The sequence below is a fragment of the Lepidochelys kempii genome, chromosome 12 (assembly GCF_965140265.1).
Source record: "Lepidochelys kempii isolate rLepKem1 chromosome 12, rLepKem1.hap2, whole genome shotgun sequence".
NCBI classification, from domain to species: domain Eukaryota; kingdom Metazoa; phylum Chordata; order Testudines; family Cheloniidae; genus Lepidochelys; species Lepidochelys kempii.
The window spans coordinates 36,484,860-36,505,072 of NC_133267.1; the positions used below are offsets into that span (position 1 = coordinate 36,484,860).

The 20,213-nt window shown below is 46.3% G+C and overlaps 1 protein-coding gene across 1 annotated transcript in view; it reads right to left on the minus strand.

Moving 5' to 3' along the window:
* Positions 1 to 13,613: 13,613 nt before the first annotated feature.
* Positions 13,614 to 20,213, minus strand: part of IRF8 (interferon regulatory factor 8) — a 73,396-nt gene continuing 66,796 nt past the window's right edge. The window contains exons 14-16 of the mRNA XM_073308428.1: positions 18,938 to 19,324; positions 17,082 to 17,197; positions 13,614 to 14,891 (exon numbers count right to left, since the gene is read on the minus strand). Of these exons, the coding sequence (XP_073164529.1) occupies positions 14,715 to 14,891; positions 17,082 to 17,197; positions 18,938 to 19,324 (680 nt within the window). The 3' untranslated portion in view covers positions 13,614 to 14,714. The remainder of the gene's footprint in view (positions 14,892 to 17,081; positions 17,198 to 18,937; positions 19,325 to 20,213) is intronic.

Consider the following 20,213-nt stretch of genomic DNA (forward strand, 5'->3'; position numbering starts at 1 on the left):
ATCATGCCTAGCCTCCATAGTACTTGGCTAATAAAGTAATCTCGGATTATGATATGGGCTAACCCTCAACAAACAAGGGCATCACCTCTGATGGGTTCACGTACCATCACACGCAATCAGACTGTACATATATGTCTGCATGATTCACAACAATCCTCAATTGACATGTCCTCTCCTAGGTGATGTTTCATAAGGCACATGTACATGTCCAATAGCTATAAAAGAGAAATCAAACATAACTATTAATTACAGTCCTGGTCCTTTAATATTTTGTCTTGTCCTGAAAGAAGAGTCTGTTTGACAGAAACTCAATGTTTCTGAAGAGAAGAAGGAATTTTAAAGGGACAGGCTATAACTTGTTTATGACCAACACCTTCCACCTTTTAGATTGAATAAGGCAAGAATGATGCTGGGATGTTAAATAGCAAGAGAAAGCCTATTATATGCTTGCTCATGTTGAATTATGTCAGTATTATTACTAATCATCATTAAGCATCAGAGGGGTAGCCGTGTTAGTCTGGATCTGTAAAAGCGGCAAAGAGTCCTGTGGCATCTTATAGACTAACAGAGGTATTGGAGCATGAGCTTTCGTGGGTGAATACCCACTTCGTCAGATGCATGCAGTGGAAATTTCCAGAGGCAGGTATGCAAGCAAGAATCAGGCTAGGGATAAGGAGGTTAGTTCAATCAGGGAGGATGAGGCCCTCTTCTAGCAGTTGAGGTATGAACACCAAGGGAGGAGAAACGGCTTTTGTCCTTGGCGAGCCAGTCACAGTCTGTGTTTAATCCTGAGCTGATGGTGTCAAATTTGCAAATGAACTGAAGCTCAGCAGTTTCCCTTCGAAGTCTGGTCCTGAAGTTTTTTTGCTGCAGGATGGCTACCTTTAAATCTTCTAGTGTGTGTCCAGCAAGGTTGAAGTGTTCTCCTACAGGCTTTTGTATATTGCCATTCCTAATATCTGATTTCTGTCCATTTATCCGTTTACGTAGGGACTGTCCAGTTTGGCCGATGTACATAGCAGAGGGGCATTGCTGGAACATGATGGCTTAGATTACATTGGTGGACATGCAGGTGAATGAGCCGGTGATGGTGTGGCTGATCTGGTTAGGTCCTGTGATGGTGTCGCTGGTGTAGATATGTGGGCAGAGTTGGCATCGTGGTTTGTTGCATGGATTGGTTCCTGAGTTAGGGTTACTATGGTGCGGTGTGTCATCATTGGAATTCTGAATGGCATTTGACTTGAAACCACACCACATTTTGATTAACAATATTGACCAGTATAAAATTAACATGGCCCACATTAAATGGATTAAAAACTGGTCTCAGAATGTAATTGTAAACAGTGAATCATCATGAAGCAGGTCTGTTTCCAGTGGGGTCCTGCAGGGATTGGTTCTGGGCCCTGTGCTAGATAACATTTTTATCAGTGACCTGGAAGAAAACATAAAATCATCCCTGATAAAAATGACACAAAAATTGGGGAAGTGGTAAATAATGAAGAAGACAGGCCACCGATTCAGAGTGATCTAGATGGCTTGGTAAACTGGGCACAAGGAAATATGTGTTTTATATGGTGCCCCTGGCAAGCAGTGATTCTGATTCTGAAAAGGATTTGTGGGTTGTGGTGGATAATCTGCTGAGCATGCACTCCCGGTGTGATGCTGTGGCCAGAGGGGCTATTGCAACCCTGGGATGCATAAACAGGGGACTTAGGAGTAGGACTAGGAAGGTTATTTTACTTTTATATTTGGCACTGGTGAAATCACTGCTGGAATCCTGTGTCCAGTTCTGGTGCTCATAATGCAAGAAGGATGTTGATAAATTGGAGATGGTTCAGAGCAGAGCCATGAGAATGATTAAAGGAATAAAAAACATTTCTTATAGTGTTAGACTCATAGAGCTCAATCTATTTAGTTTAACAATTAAAAGGTTAAGGGGTGACTTCATTACAGTCTATAAGTATCAATATGGGGAACAAATATTTGATAATGGGTTCTTCAATCTAGCAAAGAAAGCTATAACACAATCTAATGACTGGCAGTTGAAGATAGACAAATTCAGACTAGAAATAAAATGTACATTTTTAACAGTGAGAGTAATTAACCATTGGAACAACTTACCAAGGATCATGTTGGATTCTTCATCGCTGACAATTTTCAAATCAGGATTGGATGTTTTTCCAAAAGATCTGATCTGGGAATTATTTTGGGGAAGTTCTCTGGTTTGTTTTGCACAGGAGGTCAGACTACATGATCACAATGTTCCCTACTGGCCTTATAATCTCTGAATCTATGAACCACCAATCATGGACCGGGACCCCATGTGCTAGGCACTGTACAAACACAGAACAAAATGACAATCTAACACCCAGCTCCACAAATAGTCCTATTGAACTAAGTGGCAACTACTTGGGGAGTTTGGTGACACACAACATGAGTTTGTGTTTCAGAATCTGGCCCCAAATGATTTTTAGGCTTCAGCAATTAACACACTGTTAATCCTCAGAAATATGTTTTTTTAATAAGCAATCATTGTATCAGCGTTTGCACTTGCCTTCATTGAAGCCAATGGCCAGACCCTCACTGACTCCCCTTAATGTGCAGAGATCATCACTATTAACCTACATTTACAATAAGCTATTGTAATAATTAGATTGAATAAAAATCAGAGACATGACATCACATTTGAACATATTCATTGCAAAACGTTAGCCCCCTCTGTACATGTCTTAATCTGCCAGGCCTGGATCCACAACGCGATTTTAGGTGCTTAGTTTCCATTGATATCAATGGGATTTATGCACCCAAATACCTTTGAGAATCTGGGCATCCTCATCATCAAAAAGAAAAGGAGTACTTGTGGCACCTTAGAGACTAACCAATTTATTTGAGCATGAGTGAGCTGTAGCTCACGAAAGCTCATGCTCAAATAAATTGGTTAGTCTCTAAGGTGCCACAAGTACTCCTTTTCTTTTTGCGAATACAGACTAACACGGCTGTTCCTCTGAAACCTCTCATCATCAAACACGCCTAAGGGCTCTCACGCCAGCCAGAGTGAACACAACTGATGCTGTTGCATCGGGCAGTGTATAGTGAAGTTCCTGGATCTGGCTGAATCCTGTGAATTCACCAGTCTCTGGAGTAGCCCCATGGGCAGCGCTAGGTAGAATCGGGGCATTCACCCTTTCACATGTCAATGGGGAGTTTGAGAGTGTTTTTGCCCATCCTGGCGACGTGGCCGAAGAGCATGCAATGCCCAGTGCTTAGTTTGTAATGAAAACAGGTGCTGGGGCTCAGCCTGGTCATGCCTGAGGCCAGATGTGTGCGAGAGAGCCCCTGAACCTTGGACTCAAGCAAAACATTGCACCAAAACCCAGATCTATTAATAAAAGGAATTTGTTTCCTGATTCTGCATTTCTGAGTGATGTCACTAATTTACCGTAACAGTGAGATGATTCCAGGTCTGGGCAAGGTAGACTCCTGCAACGCTTCTGTGCCAAGGCCTCGCCCTGAAATCAGTGGGCGTTCCGCGTGCTAAAGGCTTGCAGGGTTAGGCCCATCGCCTGAAAGTCTCCCCTGTGCAAAGATGCAGCGCAAGGTCTAGGCAGCACGTACATCCTCAAAGCAAAGTTTAAGTGGAGCTTGAGTAGTGCCTGGGCCTTGTGGCTGGCCCTCTGCACGGGGTGGGAAAATGAAGGACAGCAGAGAACTATGCTCCTTGTCATACTTCAATCAGAGCAATTGGAGATAGAAAATCCCCCTCAAATCCTCTAAAGGCCAGTGCAGGATCATCCCCTAGAGCACACTTTCTAGTGCTTTGTCTAGTCTTGTTTTAAATGTCCCAAGCAATGGACCTTCCACAGCTTCTGCTCCATTTGCTTTTCAAACACCTATTTGCCCGAGCTATTGTTATGATACATTTCATTGCCGTGAGGTTACACTCCGTTGCAGTACCGCCTAGCAATGGGAAGTTGTTTTCTGAATTATTTCTGACAACTTTACGAGAGTCAAATTGAAGGCTCTAAGAACTTCTCCAAAGTGCCGTGCTGTCCGGGCTGTGGTTTAGTTTCTGATCAATAATGCTCTAATCCGGACCAATGTTCAGCTGTTTCTCCTGTGGGAGCTGCAGACCGTGACTTTGACTGCCCAGCGTGGCAACCTGTAAAGCCCCTTCATTTCTCACAACCCACGGCGAGGTTATAATTGTATCAGAATTTCCAGTCTCTTGTAGAGACTGAGAGTTTCCCCATCCACCCTGAACAGAGTGTGTCTCGGACCAGGCACCAAGGGTTTATTTTCCCCTTCTCTTTGGTGTTACACTAGCCTGCAGCCTTCACATCTCACCTTCACAAAGAGGATGAGATTCGGTACCGCAATCTGCGGTGGCTGAAAAAGAGGAACTGAGATAGAGCTGCACGTAGAGGTCTTTTTAAAAAATGCGCAGGAGGAGTTTGTGAGATTCCTCCCCTCCCCGCATAACCATCGCCATGACCTTGGAGCCACCCCGTCCATCATCTCTTGTCACAGTCATCCTGTCCCCTGCCTCTTTTCTTCTCATGATCGCTGTTCTCTTCGTCCGCCCCCAGTACCACCTTCCCCCACCCCCATCCTCTTTGCTCCGCTACACTGACCGCTCTGTCACCCCATCACCCAAGCCTTCCCAGCACCTCCTTTTCTCCCTGTCATCGGCCTCGCCTACTTTGCCCCCAGATACCACCCTCAGCCTCTTCTCCATGACACACCTTCCTCTGGGGTTTCCTCCATCATTTATCGGCGGCAGGGTGAATTGTTTAAAAAACAACTTTTTTTTGGAAATCAAAACTGAAATGAACCAAATGCATCCCGATGTCTTTCCTTCTCCACCCTAAAAATGGTCACATTAGTGATGCCTTTACAAAATTATACAGCCCCATAAATGCCCAGAGCATGACGTCTTTCTCCGCTCTAACAACTCTGACATTTTGTTTTCTAATCTCGCCTCTTGGGAAGCAGGGATAGAATAATCTGGAGGCCTTCTCTGCAACCCGCATAAGCATTCATGAGCCTGATTTATTTTGGGAGAAGTGGTTACTTCTAAAGAGAAATACAGAACAGAAAGTCAGCAGGGAGGGAATCACCTTGTGTTTCAGAACCTCTGTGTGGCTTTCACATACACCCCAATGGTCTCCAGTTTCCTGTAGTAAATCAGTGAAATGCCAAGTTAATTTGGAATTGATTGTCCCATAGAAGCAAATGTGTGAAAATGGGAAACATTTGCTTTGCTAGGAGCGTTACAATGGCCTGAAAACTACTCCTGTAGCCACTTGTGCTTTGGAGCAATATAGGCCAAGGCCCTGATCCAAAGCCCACTGAAAGCAATGGGAAGACTCTCATTGACTGCAGTGGGCTCTGAATCAGGCCCCACATGAAATGCCTGCAGCGAGACACATCAGCTGAACTCTGGCTGCCCGAAGTTCTGCTAAAGCAGTGGTTTTCCACCTATTTACCATTGTGAGCCACATCCAACACTATCTGCATGGCCCTGAGCATCTCACATGGGCCGCAGCTGTGTGCTGATGGGCCAGGTTGAGAACCACTTTGCTAGAGGCTTCCTCATCCTCTCTCTGCAGCTCCAGGTGCATTTCTGACAAAGCCCCCCTTTGAGCAAGGTGTGCAAGGATTCTTCAGTGTCCTTTTCATAGTCCTCCCAAGGTGCGACTTTATATTCATCCCCATGCTCAAGATATTCAATCAAAGTATCTGGCCCCCACAGGGGCCTAGGAGGGAAAGATTACAAAGGGCTTTGGCGAGATCACAAGATGCATGATGAGAAGTGACGCAGGGTCATAGTGTAAGTGGGTCAGGACCCCTCTCAAAATCCTTGTGTGTGTCTAGGTTTAACAAGCCGAGAAGACCGACCTCGTGACTCTTTGGTTTATGCCAGCGAGTAAATCATTGTGAGTTGGCAGCTCCTTTTTATCAACAGAAAGTTCAAGGGTTTCCTCTGATCTCAGCAGCGCTGTGTGGTGAAGATACAGAGGCAGGGTCTCTCCAGGAGGCAAGGCCCAGACCAGTTTAGGGCGTTATATGTCAAAGTGGTGTTGGTTCCAATATAGCTCTAAGGCATGAGCTCATAGATCATTAACAAATTACACCTGTGACCCCTTCGCTGGGGCCTTTGTTTTATCTAAAAGTCAGATACCCTCGCTGATTACAGTGGGATCCAGCTAGTTACGGTATTTGAGTGCTGTTTAGGGAGTGACGTTTAAAGGAAAACTTCTTCCAGCTGGGATGCTGGAACTGCTCGGTCTTTCCCTCTCCCTTTCCAAACAAAAACAGGACCCTGAGAGCATCTGTTTGGCAGAGAGAGCAGCTGCCTCTCGTGTCACTAGACTCTCAGCTTTATGTAAACAGGAAAGGTCCCTTCTGGAGTTATACATATGTATCGTGATCTGATACAATGCAATTTATCATCGCCATCTGCTGTGCCTCCATATCTAGTTACTTGAGACACACGGTAAAGCTGCTGGACTCAGTGTGACCTGGCAGTGTTTAAAGTTGCAGCTCAAACCAGTGGGTGCATGACCCCCAGGAGTCCAGCTCTGTGTTTGTGTCATTGCGTCCTCTGTTTTCTCCCTCTCTCAATGAAATAAAACCAGTAAGGCCTATTGGGCAAATCCTGCGATCCTCACTCAGACAAAACTCCCATTGATGTTACTGGGTCAGAAGCAAAATCAGAAGCCATAACCCAGCATCAAGCAAAAGTTCTCATTGAAATGAATGAGGCAATCTGTTTGCAAATCAACGCCCTATTACAGTCTTCAGTTATTAAGCTGTTCCTCTGAATCCTGAATCATTTGCTTTTGTGACCAGCCCTTGCATAGTTCATGTGTATTACAGTCATAGTGAGGACCATTCCAAACTCCTTTGAATTTCTGTTTGTGTTGGTATCGTCTATTTCTAGGCAGCAAGGAAGAATATTAAGTTATGAAGTTGTTCTCCTTTTCATACTTTTTATTTCGTGTTCTTTAAGGATCTCTCTTTATGTTAGTCCTAAACACACTATTTTTCCTTGTTGCTATTCATTGGTCCATTCATTAGACTCAGCTAAGAAATTTCTTGTTTCTTATTCTTATTAAAGGTAAACCAGACCCAGGATATCAATATCCTAAAGTGTAGCAGGTTACCATTGTAACTGCCATAGAAAAGAGGCAGGCCACTCCTGCGTAATTTGACATATTGTGTCCTTCTTTTCACCTTGATGCATCAGTGTATTTGTCATTACAAACTGCTTATGAAAAATCAAAGATAGATCCAAATCAGGACCCTCTGTCTGCACAATATGTGGAGAAGGTTCAGATCTGGACCCTAACTTCACAGACTTTCCTATCCCAAATAAAAGTGAAGTCTGATGAAGCGAAATAATAATTAAAGCTGTATTTCTTTTCATTCCTGTGTATTTTTGCATCTGTGGTTTGAGCGGGGCCTATTTTCATGTTCTCGTAATTTAATAGTAAAGAGAAAGGTTAAATATCAGCGTGAAAATGTCATAAACCAGAAATGGATTAAGAGAAAAAGGTACCTGGCGTTATTGTCAGAGGTTTAAATGACCAGATGGTGGCTGGATTTCAAGTATACCCCACCCTGGCCTACTGGTCCTTGTGCCTTTCCTCTTACTTCTAGATCTGCACAAAACACAGTGGCTCCAGCACGCAGGGTGGGGAATCAACCACTGTAGCAGCCTTTTCAGTTTGTGCGCGCACTCCCCACGTTCCACTTAGAGTGTGTGCCTGGTTTGAGCTCAGCCCAGCTTCATTCCATGTGACTTCAGGCAATACTATAAATCTCGCCCTGACAGGAGAAAGGTAGTTTGCTTGAAACCCAGCCCAGATTGACTCTCAACTGTTTCCAACTTTGACAAATTTTCAGATGAACCTCAGGTTTCAGATGTGTCACCAATTCCAGAAATCAGATGAGTTTTAAGTAGGGCTGAGCGGAAAACAAGAATTCTGCTTCACAAAAAATGTTGAGGTTTCAAAATTAATTTTCAATCCAATGTGGGAGGAGGGTGGAAAATGAGACCTTCTGTGCATGAGAAAAAGAGCACTGCCCTAAAATAGCCAACAGCTATTTAGAGCACTCACTTCTGAGGGGGGGAAACCACATCCAATCCCTGATCCAAATGAGGCAGAGAAGGTACCTGAAATACAGTTTCAAGTGGCTTCATGTCTGACAATGAAGGATTCGCAGAGCTCTGATTGCCACCTGTTACATTCTGGCTGGTGGTCGTGTGCCAGGTGAAATAAGCATTAAGGAAATCTTTTCTAAAAATCTCCCCAGAATATGTCAGGGCTCAAAGTTGCCCAGGAAGGAGCAAGAAACCCCCTTACAGTCCCATTGTCTAAGACTATAACTGACCAAACTAATAGACCACATCATGACACCCCAGAACTGTTCAGATCTGGACCCAAACTCTTCAGTCTTGGACCCCTTTCTGATTTGAACTAGCTCCCCCACTCAGGTCTCCCTGAGTCATTGAAGTTTCCTTGACTTTTTGATGTTTACATCTGGTAAATAAGACATGGGGCAGCCAGGATTCCTGAGCAAACTGACTTGTCCATTCCTCCTTCCCTCAATCTCTCTCTCTTTTTTTTCTCTTTCAGTCAGATGGAGAGGAGAAAATCTCTGAGGTTCCTGACCATGAGGAAGACAGTGCATCCACAGTGCGCTTCCCATATTACAACATGAGGACAGGAAGAAACCAGAGATTCTCTTTGTAGACGGGCTGCCACACTGAAATGGTGCATTGAGCAATCAAACCAGTTGGAAACCCAGTGTCTAGAAATAAAAAGTGACTGTTTGTTTTATAATGCAGGGGGGCTGCAGGAGGCCAAACCAAAGGCAAGAGGTTTAGAGGAAGCAGATGTAGCTGGTTTATTTCATATTCCTGAGCAGTTCAACTGCAAGTTTGGGTGGTCTATTTATTTGTAAAAGGTGATGGCTAGCCATCTCTCTATATACAATCCTCTGCATCCCAGGCAAAGACACTGGTCTTCTTCAGGATGTTGTAGAACTTTACACAACTACTGATGATAGAGGTGGGCCCATTCCAAACACCCTTAAATGGTGACGGCATTGCTTGGTTGGACCCCTTTCTCCATAACGAGCGGAAGCAAATCCCAGGATCTGAATGTTCCCAAGATCTGGGGAAGCATGGATCTGGATCTAAGCTTTGCTACTTGGTCCTTACCCTAAATTACAAGTTCACCCCCTTCTTTTCCCCCTCACACACCATTCAAATGAGTCCATTTCCTCTTCATCAGACTGATTAATTATCTCGATATAGCTCCTCTTGCAGCATCATTTCACTAGAGCATTAGGGAAGGGCAGTGCTTGCAATGCTGGTGGCCATTTCAGAAGCTGGCTTCTAGCCCTAGAGCAGTACAGGGTAGCCCATTTTTGCCTTAACGTAGACTGGGCCACTGGAAACATTGGAGCAATACGTAAAGCTTATTAAATAGTGGGCCTGAATTATACTGAAGTGTCAGTCGTGCTCCTCTCTTTCCAGAACACGTGCCTCTCCATGGAGCCTTGGCATTCTAGCCTTTAAATCTATCAGTCCTAACACCGCCTTTGAACCCCAAGAATGCTCCAAGCCCGAGTGGGCCATGTCATGCTTGTGGTTGCAGTGTTACTTCGGGTACTAGGTCCTCTCTGTGCCCCCAGAAGGCAGTGACCACCACTCTGTCTCATGCAAAAACCGTCCCGTCAGTGTGAGGCTCTTAAGAAAGGGTTAAAAGGCAGCTCATCCTGCCAAGAGGGTGTATTGGCAAAGGCACAGGGTGACTCAAACAGGGAACAGGTCGGGGCCAACTCCAGGAAAGCCCAGGTTCTTCTGCTTTCAGTATTTGGGGCCTTTATGGCTCTGAGCTATTGTCTGCTCTGCTGGGAGACCATAATGGCTTCTCATGTAGCCCCTTACCTCCATGCATGAATCAAAGGACATCAGAGGAGCACGGTCTGCTCCCTTCCTTCACTCAAGGGGATTTTAACCCCCTTTCTGCCAGGATTATTGCAGGGTCCCTATACCACCTCAGGTCAGAACTTCGGTTCAAGTCGCATACAAAGAGAATGTCCGTTGTTCACATGGGCAGGGATGGTCCCAAGAGGATCAGCGAGAAACGGTTCTTTGGCTGCGTCTTCCCCAGCCCTTATGGTTTCAGACCTGCGTGGTATTTAGCTGCACAGCAGCTCTGGCTAACGGCATCGGAACAGAGCAGCTAAATCCCATGCAACACTGATTGCTTTATTCAAGCAAGTTTTACCTGACAGGTGGCTGGAGGGCACATATTTGTGGAGGGGCAAGCTCTTGAGTCTCAAGTAGCACCAACAGTTGAATTCTGAACCTAGAGTCCTTTTCACTGGTGCTGAATGGAAGTAGCAGAAAGAGTGCAACGTGCACTGCAGAGACCAACCGGAGCATTGCGCTCCGCCTACAACCGCTTGGCTGGGGAAGGGTGAGGGTCTTTACTGGGATGTGCCGATGGAGGAGAAGCATAAATGCAAGGCACCCAGGTTCCACTTCAGTGGGACCAGAGAGAAGAACCCAAGTGAACAGAAATCAACGAAAGTGTCTGAACAGCTCCCTGCAGCCCCAAACCACTAAGTTTCATGCAGCTGTGCTGGATCCGTCCGTATGCTCAAGTGATGCAGTGCAGGTTGGTTCAAGTACAAAATATGGCGGCAGGTGGCTCTGGCAATGACACTTTGCATTTGGGCAAGTCAATTAACTTCTGTGTGCCTTGCTCGTCTCATCCGTAGAATGGAACTAGCGCTGAGCTTCCTCATAGGGCTGCTGCAAGGCTTAACAAGTGTTTGTAAGGCATTGTGAGAGTCACGATGGGCATCTACTGTGTTGTTTGCATTTCTAGCTTTCATTATGGGAAGACAGCTTTGCCTAGTGGATAGATCACTGGACTGGGACTCAGGAAAGTTGGGGGGTCTAAGCGCAGCTCTGCCACTAGCCTGTTTGGTGATGTTTGACAATTCATGTCACTGCTCTGTGCCTCAGTTTCTCCCTGGGTAAAATGGGCATAATGATACTGATCTCCTTTGTAAACCATTTGGTGAGCTACCACTGAAAAGTTCGGTATACGAGCCAAGCATTGATATTGCAACACTGCATATTATTTATTGGGGCTGCTAAAACTTTGAGGCAGAGCCTCATCGTGCACGATTTGGTGTAACACCACTGAAATCAATTTACATCAGCTGCACCTCACTTTGCTTTCAAACAGCTAGAAATGCCGTTCATTGTGACCTCGGTTTGGGAGGGTGTTTTGTTTCCGATGTCTAGAGAGGAATATAGCAGTTATGCCCTCGCTTGGGGTAAATAGCCTGTGCAGCCAGGAATGATTCACCCATGTTGTTGTTAGAGCTAGCCATGTCCTCATCAGAAACTGAGCCACATTCGCCACCTTCAAATTCCTCCTTACAACTCTCCTGTGCCACGAGGCCTACAAAAAACTTGACAATGGTTGGACCACTCTTGTGTGGAGACCACTGCCTGTCATGCTGACCAATATTGGCTTATTGTTTCTTTGTACTCCCCCCGTCGGTCTGTATCCATCAGTTTTCTCTTGTCTTTATACTGTGACTGAAAGCTGTTTGGGGCAGGGACTGTCTGTACAGCGTCTAGCACATTAGGGTCCTGGTCTTTGCCAGGGGCTCGTAGGCACTGCTGTAATACAATAATAATATAGCCTGACCCATCTAAAGGTGACACCGCGCCCTATCACTCATGCCCTTCAGCAGCATTGCTGTGGTCAGAGGAAAAATCAGGAAGATACAGAAAGGGATTCCAGACAAGCACCCTCTGGTGATTTCTGCAGAAGGGCTTGTTCCAACCAAAAGCCATGGTTGCACCTGTGACCCATCATGAGTTTCACAAGTGGGCATGCACTGTTCCATTGCACGAACAGCTAACCCAGATCTGGTGTCACACTGTCTCCTTCCCACCCCTTTGCCTCCACTCCTGTTTGCCCTCCTCCTCCCTGATCCCATGTAGCAATGTGAAAAATTAACAACTCCTCTTTAAAGCAGAAAGGAGCATGAGTGAACTTAAGCCCTCTTTGGTAGGACAACACCCTCCAGCTCTTTGCAAGACATTTATTTGGGATAGGACACCCGGAGAGTGGATAAAGATTATTCTTGTCTTCTTTCATCCCCTCAAATCCTGATTTAGGAGGAACCTAAGCCCTGGTGTATGCAAACTTACTGATCTAGTGCATCAAACAAACCTGGTTAGGTTTGATGGAGTCACCGTTGGCTTCGGTTTGTGCCGCAGAACAAAGCCCCTAAGGAAGGCACTTGAGGGAAGCTGGGCTGGCAGGTGGCTTTTGAAATCACCTTGCCAAGCAAGTAGAATACACATGTCCCATTAGCCAGAGACTAGAGTGCCTGGAGCAGGTGCTCATGGGACTGGAAAGAGGCCACAGTAATGTCTTTGGGGGGAGGTGGCAGATTCTCCAGAGGGCCTCCTGCACTACCCTAGGTAGACCTCATGGAATTAAGCTAAACCCCATTGAATTCAGTGTAAGACCTTTGCGGGGGTCCATTATATTAAAAATGCAGTTGTGTATGGGTTAGTGTAGGACCGCGTGTAATTTTTCTAGGAGCTGTGACTCCAACAGACCTTGGGGAAATGGTAGAACTGATTGGGATAATACGTGTGAATACGTGGGTATCCTAGGCAGTATTTGGGAGGCCTTTTGAAGGAGTCCTGAGGAGTCCTAAGTCCTGAGGAGAAAACCTCCTTGTCTACTTATTACCTGTGCCTGAAAACTCCAGATCAAATCCACCTGAACTGTACAACGGATGGACTAAATTTGTCATGTGTGTGCTGGTTCTAAGGGGAGGCTGTTCTGAACTTGTGATCATAGAAGAGACCCCTTTGTCGGGTTTGAAGGGTTAATCATCCTGCCAGAACTCATGCTGGAGTTCGTTTTGATCTCTGGTAGGCTTATTAGCATGCGTGGAGGTTCTTTTATTGTTTTTAATGTTATCTCTGTATTGCTTTCCCTTTAAGAATAAAACATGCTTGCTTAGAAAGAGCTGTGTGGTAACTTACCACTGTTGGCAATTACTCTGTTAGTCTCTGAAGAGAAGGCAGAAGGAATCTGCTTAGGCAGACAGTACCACAAATAATAAAGACTAATCATTGACTTTTGCACATTAATACAAATGTGCATGTACAAATCAAGGGCAAAACTCAGAGGCTGACTTCAAATTGTTTGGTCCATAAACTAGAATCCCTGCCAACAAGTATAGCCTTAGTGACTAGGAAACTGCAAGCGGAAATAGATTTCTCCTCTCACACGCTAGGGCTGAGAGGAGAAAGTGGGGCCGAAATCAATTCAGTGGGTGCTGCAAGCGCCCAGCTCACAGGGTCAGTTCCTTAGAACGGTGGGCTTTGGCAGGCCAGGATAGTAAACTTGGCAGGCTAGGTTAGTAAATCCTTCTCCATAATTAACCCCAAAAGAATGCAATAGTCAGCACACTGCCCCTGGGAAGAGAAACTGGTTCCCATTGGTACCGTCATTAGGACATTAAAGAAGAATGGAGATAAAAAGAGATACAAAATAGAGCACTTTATTTGCAAGATACAAATTACAAAACCATTGAAAAACCGGCATAAAATAAATACTTAGCCTAGCAGAGAGAGACACACACAGTACTGGCTTTGGGCTTTCGGCTGTAAGGCACACGACCTCATTTCTTAAAAATTCACATTCCCTAGTTGCAGAAGCGCGTGTTAGTCAGGACATGCACACACAACTTGCACACACATTGGATGTCGGGCACATGCATTTTTGAGGTGAAAGCCAACTAAACATGAACATTTTACTACAAACTTAAAAAAACATATTTTGCATTTACATATATAAAAACTATCTCTTTGGCTAAGACAATTAAAATGATCATTTCCTACATTCAATATTTACAAATAATTTTGGGATTTATTTCCAAATTGCAAAATACTTCAATATACAAAAAAAACCCTCAGTCATAAAGGCAAACAAGAAATTACTTCAGGAGCGGGTCCTTTGGAAGTTAAAGGATATTTGCTCTAAAAAAGTTTCCATTGTCTTTTACCATCAGCGGTATTCCAAACTGTTTGGAAGTCAGTGGGACGACCTGATCCCTGGGGACATTCCACTGTGTCTGAGCTTTTAAAAATCTTTCCCAAGATTCAGTTTTTTCCAGAATGAGGTTTTCGGAAAAGAGGATGAAACTGCAGTGACAGATCCTCAGCAGCTGTGTCATCATAGCTCCAATGACTACAACTGAGCTGAGGGTCTGCTCTTAAGTGTTCTGACTGCCAGATGGGTCACAGACATTAAGAAGAGCTGTTCTAGCATTACTGATCTTTCTAGTCACTCTCCTATAACACTCAAGAAACTTCCCTCATCCACTTGCTGTTGGCACTAGATGAAGACAAAGAATGGTATAAAAGCCATCCATATAAATAAAATGTAGCCAGAATTCACCGTTCTGGTCTAGTTCCTTTGCTCACAAATGAAAATTTTAATTGCTGAGTTTATTTTAAACAGCAACAAAGAACAGCCATGGGCATCTAGATTCTAAATCAGAATGTTTTCCACCGGGGAATTCAAACAGTGCTGGGACCAACCAGGGTCTAAATTAACCCCACCATTATTTGTTTTAAAAAGCACTTAGACAGTGATCTGTTGATTTTCTCTAAACAGGGGTCTTTGGTGTGTCCCGCAGATATCTTGGAAGATCCTGAATATTTGGTCATGCTGGGTCTCATCAGCAACCGGAAGCATCGGGCCGCTGCTGTAGACCTTTCCTGCCTCGTCCACCAGCTGTCTAACCCACAGCTGCTCAACCTACAGTAGAAGGAAAGACCACCAAGATGTTTAAATAAGATGAGAACACTTAAGACATACGTCTTCCTCCAACTCACCATAAACACCACCGCCCAGACTTCACTGAACACTCTAGTGCGGGTATACGAGATAATGTCAATACCGTACAACAGGCCACAAGGAACAGAACGGTCTAACTGCACAGAAAGATGTTGATGGGTAGGGAAAACCTCTTTCAAAAGAGAAATTGGGAAAAGAGGGGAAGGATGGTCTTGTGCTTAAGGCAACTGGTCTTGGATTCAGTTCCTATGGGGCTTTGGGCAAGTCACTAACTTTTGTCTAGTTAAATTGGAAATTCTTCAGGGCAGGGAATGTCTCTTTCTATATACACAGTGCCTAGCACAATGGGGCTCTAATCTCAATTGGAAGGGGTTGCGGAGAGCCATTTAAAAGTGTGAGAGGGTGCAGTTTTTCCGCACCCTACCTGGCTCTCTTCTTCCCTTCTCAGATGCCCTGCCTCACCAGCAGCCTGACCCATAAGCCTCTACACCAACCCCTTCCAATTTTGACTTAGGGATGCATGGGATCATAGCACCACTCGGGTTTGGCCTGGCAGTCCCTCCATCATGCCAGACGGATGACTGGGCCAAATTTGAGTAAATGGTGTTGCAAACTGGCACATGGGATCACAACACCGCTTAGGTTTGGCCCAGCCAAAAACTGGTCGTGCCGTGACCCAGGTGGGCCCTGCCTGCTCTGTGGCCTATGTGGACTGGAGATTATAGGCTGTACTATAATACACATCAATAACATGGAGAATATATTAGGATGTCATCAACAAAAGAAAGCAAAGATGTCTAACTTAAAGATTTGGTGGTCTTGAATTTTTTTTTATATAGTCTTTGAACAAAGCCATTCTGGGTGTAATACACTGATCTTCCTACTTGTTTCTAATTTACCACCAGAGTTTTTCCCACTCACTTCTTCCATATTCTTTGTACTGTAAGATTTTACAAGCAAACTATCCATTACTCTCAAGTTCATTCACCCCTTACACTTCCTTCTCTGCATGAAGTCCTAATCCTGCTGCTAACAACACAATCAGTTGCAGTGATTTATTTTACAGTTGCCTAGAAGGCAGGAGTGGGAGGCCAGAAAAAGGTCACCAGGCTGAGGAGTACAGTACAAAGTTAAATTATTTAGCAAATGGCTATGCAAAGCACAACAGAAAAAACAGAGAGGGAAAGGGGGAAGAAATACACTGATTTGTGCAAGCAAATACCTGTTTTATACATGCAATTGATGCACATATGTAAACAAGTTAGGCAGGGCTGGATTAATTCTCCTGTGGGCCTGGAGCTACTAGATTTTGTGGGGCCCCTGTAAACAAGTGTGTTTTCTAATTGAAAACAAAACGATCACAATTACGGCATCGAGGCTATTAATGCTATACTAAACTTGCCTTTTAATTAACAAAGTTGTTCTGTAGTTACATTTCAGTCTTAAAACATGTAGAATATAGTTAAGTTAATTCAAAATAGCTTAGTTCTTACCTTAGAACAGCTGTTATATTAGTTTCTTTCTGGGAGGGAGTTTGGGTGCAGGAGGGGGATCCAGGCTGGGGCAGAGTGTTGGGGTGCAAGGGGGGTGTGAGGTTTAGGCTTCGGCTGGGAAGCGTTTACCAAGGGCAGCTCCCGGCTGGCAGCGCAGCAGAAGCGGCCAGCTGCTGGCACGTCTCTCCGTGCCCCTAGGGGGAGGGGGACATGTCTCTGTGCGCTGCCCATGCCCGCAAGCGCCGCCCCCGCAGCTCCCATTGGCTGGTTCCTGACCAATGGGAGCTGTGGAGACAGTGCTGGGGACGGGGACAGTATGCAGAGCTGCCTCTACCCCCCACCAGGGGCGCGCAGAGACGTGCCAGCAGCCAGTCGCTTCTGGGAGTGGCGTAGGGCCATGGCATGCAGGCAGCCTGCCTGAGCCCTACTGCACTGGGGTCCCCCTTAGCTCGGGGCTGCAGCCTCTAAAGCCCCCGTGTTAATCCAGCCCTGAAGTTAGGTACGCAAATTGCATGCAGCCCTATGCTTCTGAGGTTGGAAACATCTGGCTCTAAATGTTAAGAGACAGAAACCAGATAGTCTTGGGGATACATTTCTGAGTTGTAGGAGAACGAAGGGGAAGCTCAAGCAATGGCTGTTTCTCATGAATGTGCCTTACCTGCACAAGGATTAATTTACAGCGTAAAGGGACCGTGTCTGGAAACTCTTCGCCGAAGCACAGCAAGACTCTGCTCTCAGGGAAACGGCCTTGGTTGCTGTAGAACTGTTGCAGCTCTAAAAGCAGAGAAACAGATGGTCGGAAAGGATGGAAACCAACCAACTTTGGTGAGACACAAGCACAGGCAGTTGCAGCAGGTGGGTTATTCACCTGCCGGGAGAACTGGGTATGCACACCTCGGCAGCAAGTGTTGTATAGAAACCCCCCACACACACACACACCTGCCGGGAGCACTGCATACACACTCAGCGAAAGGTATTTAGCTTTTATCGAGAGAGAAAACCAGAGGGTGCGGGGATTAAAAATCCCAGTGCAGGAAACCCTTGCTAAAGAGCTGTAGAAGCGATACTGTGCTGAGATGCAGGCTGAATTAATCTCGGATTCAACAGCCGCGGTGCCTGGCCACTCCAGTGCACCTGCTGTCCTGCTTCTGCAGCCATTTAGACGGAGACGAGTCAAGCCCCTGGGTGCCGAGCCGCTGCCTCTCGGAGTCTGGCAACGAGCACATTCCATCCCCCTGTAGCGACCCCCTCAGGAGACTGATGGAGCAGCAACTTCTCCCCGCTCTGGGGAGAAGACTGATTTGATGTAGAGCAGAGGTGCTCAACCTTCTTCTTTTCTGAGACCTCCCCCCCCCCCCCGCCCAACATGCTATAAAAACTCCACCGCCCACTTGTGCCACAACTGTTTTTCTGTATATAAAAGCCCGGGCTGGCCTTCAGGGGTAGCAAGCGGGACAACTGCCCAGGACCCCACACCACAGGGTGCCCTGGAAAGCTAAGTTGCTCAGGCTTTGGCTTCATCTCCACTTGGCAGGGCCCAGGCTCAGCGTGCACTTTCTACCCTGGGCCCCATGGAGCCTAATGCCAGCCGTGCCTGGCGGACCCCCTCTTTGTGGCCCCCAGGGGGCCCTGGACCCCTGGTTGAGAATTGCTGATCTAGTGCTTTCAGGGGAGGTCTAAGAAAGGAGGAACGACTAAAGGTCCTATCTTCCCACCTCAGGGAAGTCCACAGACATTCCTTGTACCTGAGGAGAAAGAACTGGGTCCTGCATTAATATGTATTAACACAGATTCAGGATCACACACAGTGCCTTTAGGAATGTTATTTTGTAATCTTTAGATTTTTTTTATAACCTATCAATTGTGCCCTCACTTGTATAAAAACCCCACTGCAGTGTTTTATATCATCTCCAAACGCCACAGCTCCCAAGAGAGAAGCCACAGCGTTTGGTGGAAGGGATATTGCTGTGTTTATTTCTATAAGTGTTGGCAAGGACATATAGACTATGTGAGCACTTTAGGGCTGAACTCTACACATTCTGGGCCAGATCCTGAGCTGGCATAAATCAGCATAGCTTCTTTGACTTCAAACACAGAAAGGATGGTCCACTGGTTAGGCCACTACTATGAGACTTAAGAAACCTGGGTGGAATTCCCTGATCTGCCACAGATTTCTTGTGTGACCTTGGGCGAGTCACTTAGCTTCTCTGTGGTTCCGTTCCCCGCTGCCCCACCTTACATGGGTGCGCTGAGGATAAATATGCTAAAGATTGCAAAGAACTCAAGACAAATGATCTCCTGTTCCCATCGTAAGTGCCTTCAAAACAACGGCCCTTCACTGGAGCCGATTTACACCAGCTGAGGATCTGACCCCTATCAGTACAGGAGGATGTAGACACCATCCTAAAGCAACATGGCTCTATTCATGTCAGTGACCAGAGGACAATAAGGGGGGCAGAAAAGTCAGATGTAATGAAGAGGGTGGATCAAGAGAGGTGGGAATGTTCCACAAACCTCGGACAAACTGGTTGGTGTCGAATATTTTGACCACCTCATCCCGGTCCAGCTTGTTGGGCCTGTCCTTGTACAGCACGTTGTTTCCGCTCCAGAAGACTCTCCCCTGGCACAGCCTCTTGATGAAGATACCCTGCTTGTTGCTGTGCAGCAGCACCCCCCGTTCCAGGTGCCCGAAGAGCTTCTTGGTGATGTGCTTCTGGCGGTCATTCGGGATGGTGTCGGCGGACGGGAACTGCACATGCTCCAGGCTATCCGGGCCATACAGCTTGTCACAGTGGGCGGGCGCGTGGCTCAGGGAAATTCGGCAGCCTTCATGGTAAGAGGTAGTAGTGTGGCCAACCAGCTTCCCTCCATAATAGAAACTGATCACCATCTGTGAGTGCGCTGCAGGGAGACATGCCCACACACAGCCAATCAGAGGACGCAGCTAACCCCCTCCACTCCTTCACCCAGTGCTGCAGGAATAACCATCCCATTGCCCGGGAGAGAAAAGCTCCACTTAAGCGCTGAAGCCCTTGAAATGCTGTGTGCCCAGCTCAACAGCAGGGAATGTAAAGAGTCAGCATCACCTGGGGCCAGAATCAGCAGGATAGTCAAGGGCCGCTCCTGCAGCCCCGGCAGGCATGAGCAGACCTCGCTCAGCAAGCGTGGTCTTTAATGGGACTACTCCTGTGAGGAAGAACTCCAGTTGTTTCCTCCCTGACCCTCTCAGACTTTCCACTGGGGACACAGATTTTCGGCACAGGGTTCCTGAACTCAGCACGCCCTCTACCCCACAACCTTTTACCTTCCCAATCCTCCAGAGTCCCACATGTCTATCTGCAGCTGACCAGTTAGATTTACCTAAGTAGTGTTACCAGTTACCCCTTGGTTAGATTTAGGTAGAACATGCCAGCAGAAGAGTTTGCAAACATGACTACACATGTCAGCGTGGTGGGCACCGATTGCACGCACCAGGATCCTTCTACCTTTTCACTGGGAACTGGAGGAGCAGATGGCTGCATACTTCAAGCAGTGGCTGCCCTGGGGCAGATTTGAACACCCTTCCTCCCCTTAAATATTTCCTCACTCCATGAGCAGCCCCATTGAAGCCAACAGCACGATTCAGGTAAGTGCTCAGCCACGGGAGTAACAGGTTTATAAACTGCCCCTTGGAAACTCCCCACCCACTCCAGATTCCATTATCCAGGGAACAATCATCCTGGAACAGCCTTCATCCAAGTGGACTGCGCTGCTCCTGCCTTTAGTGAAGCAAACGTAAAGGAGTCTGAGA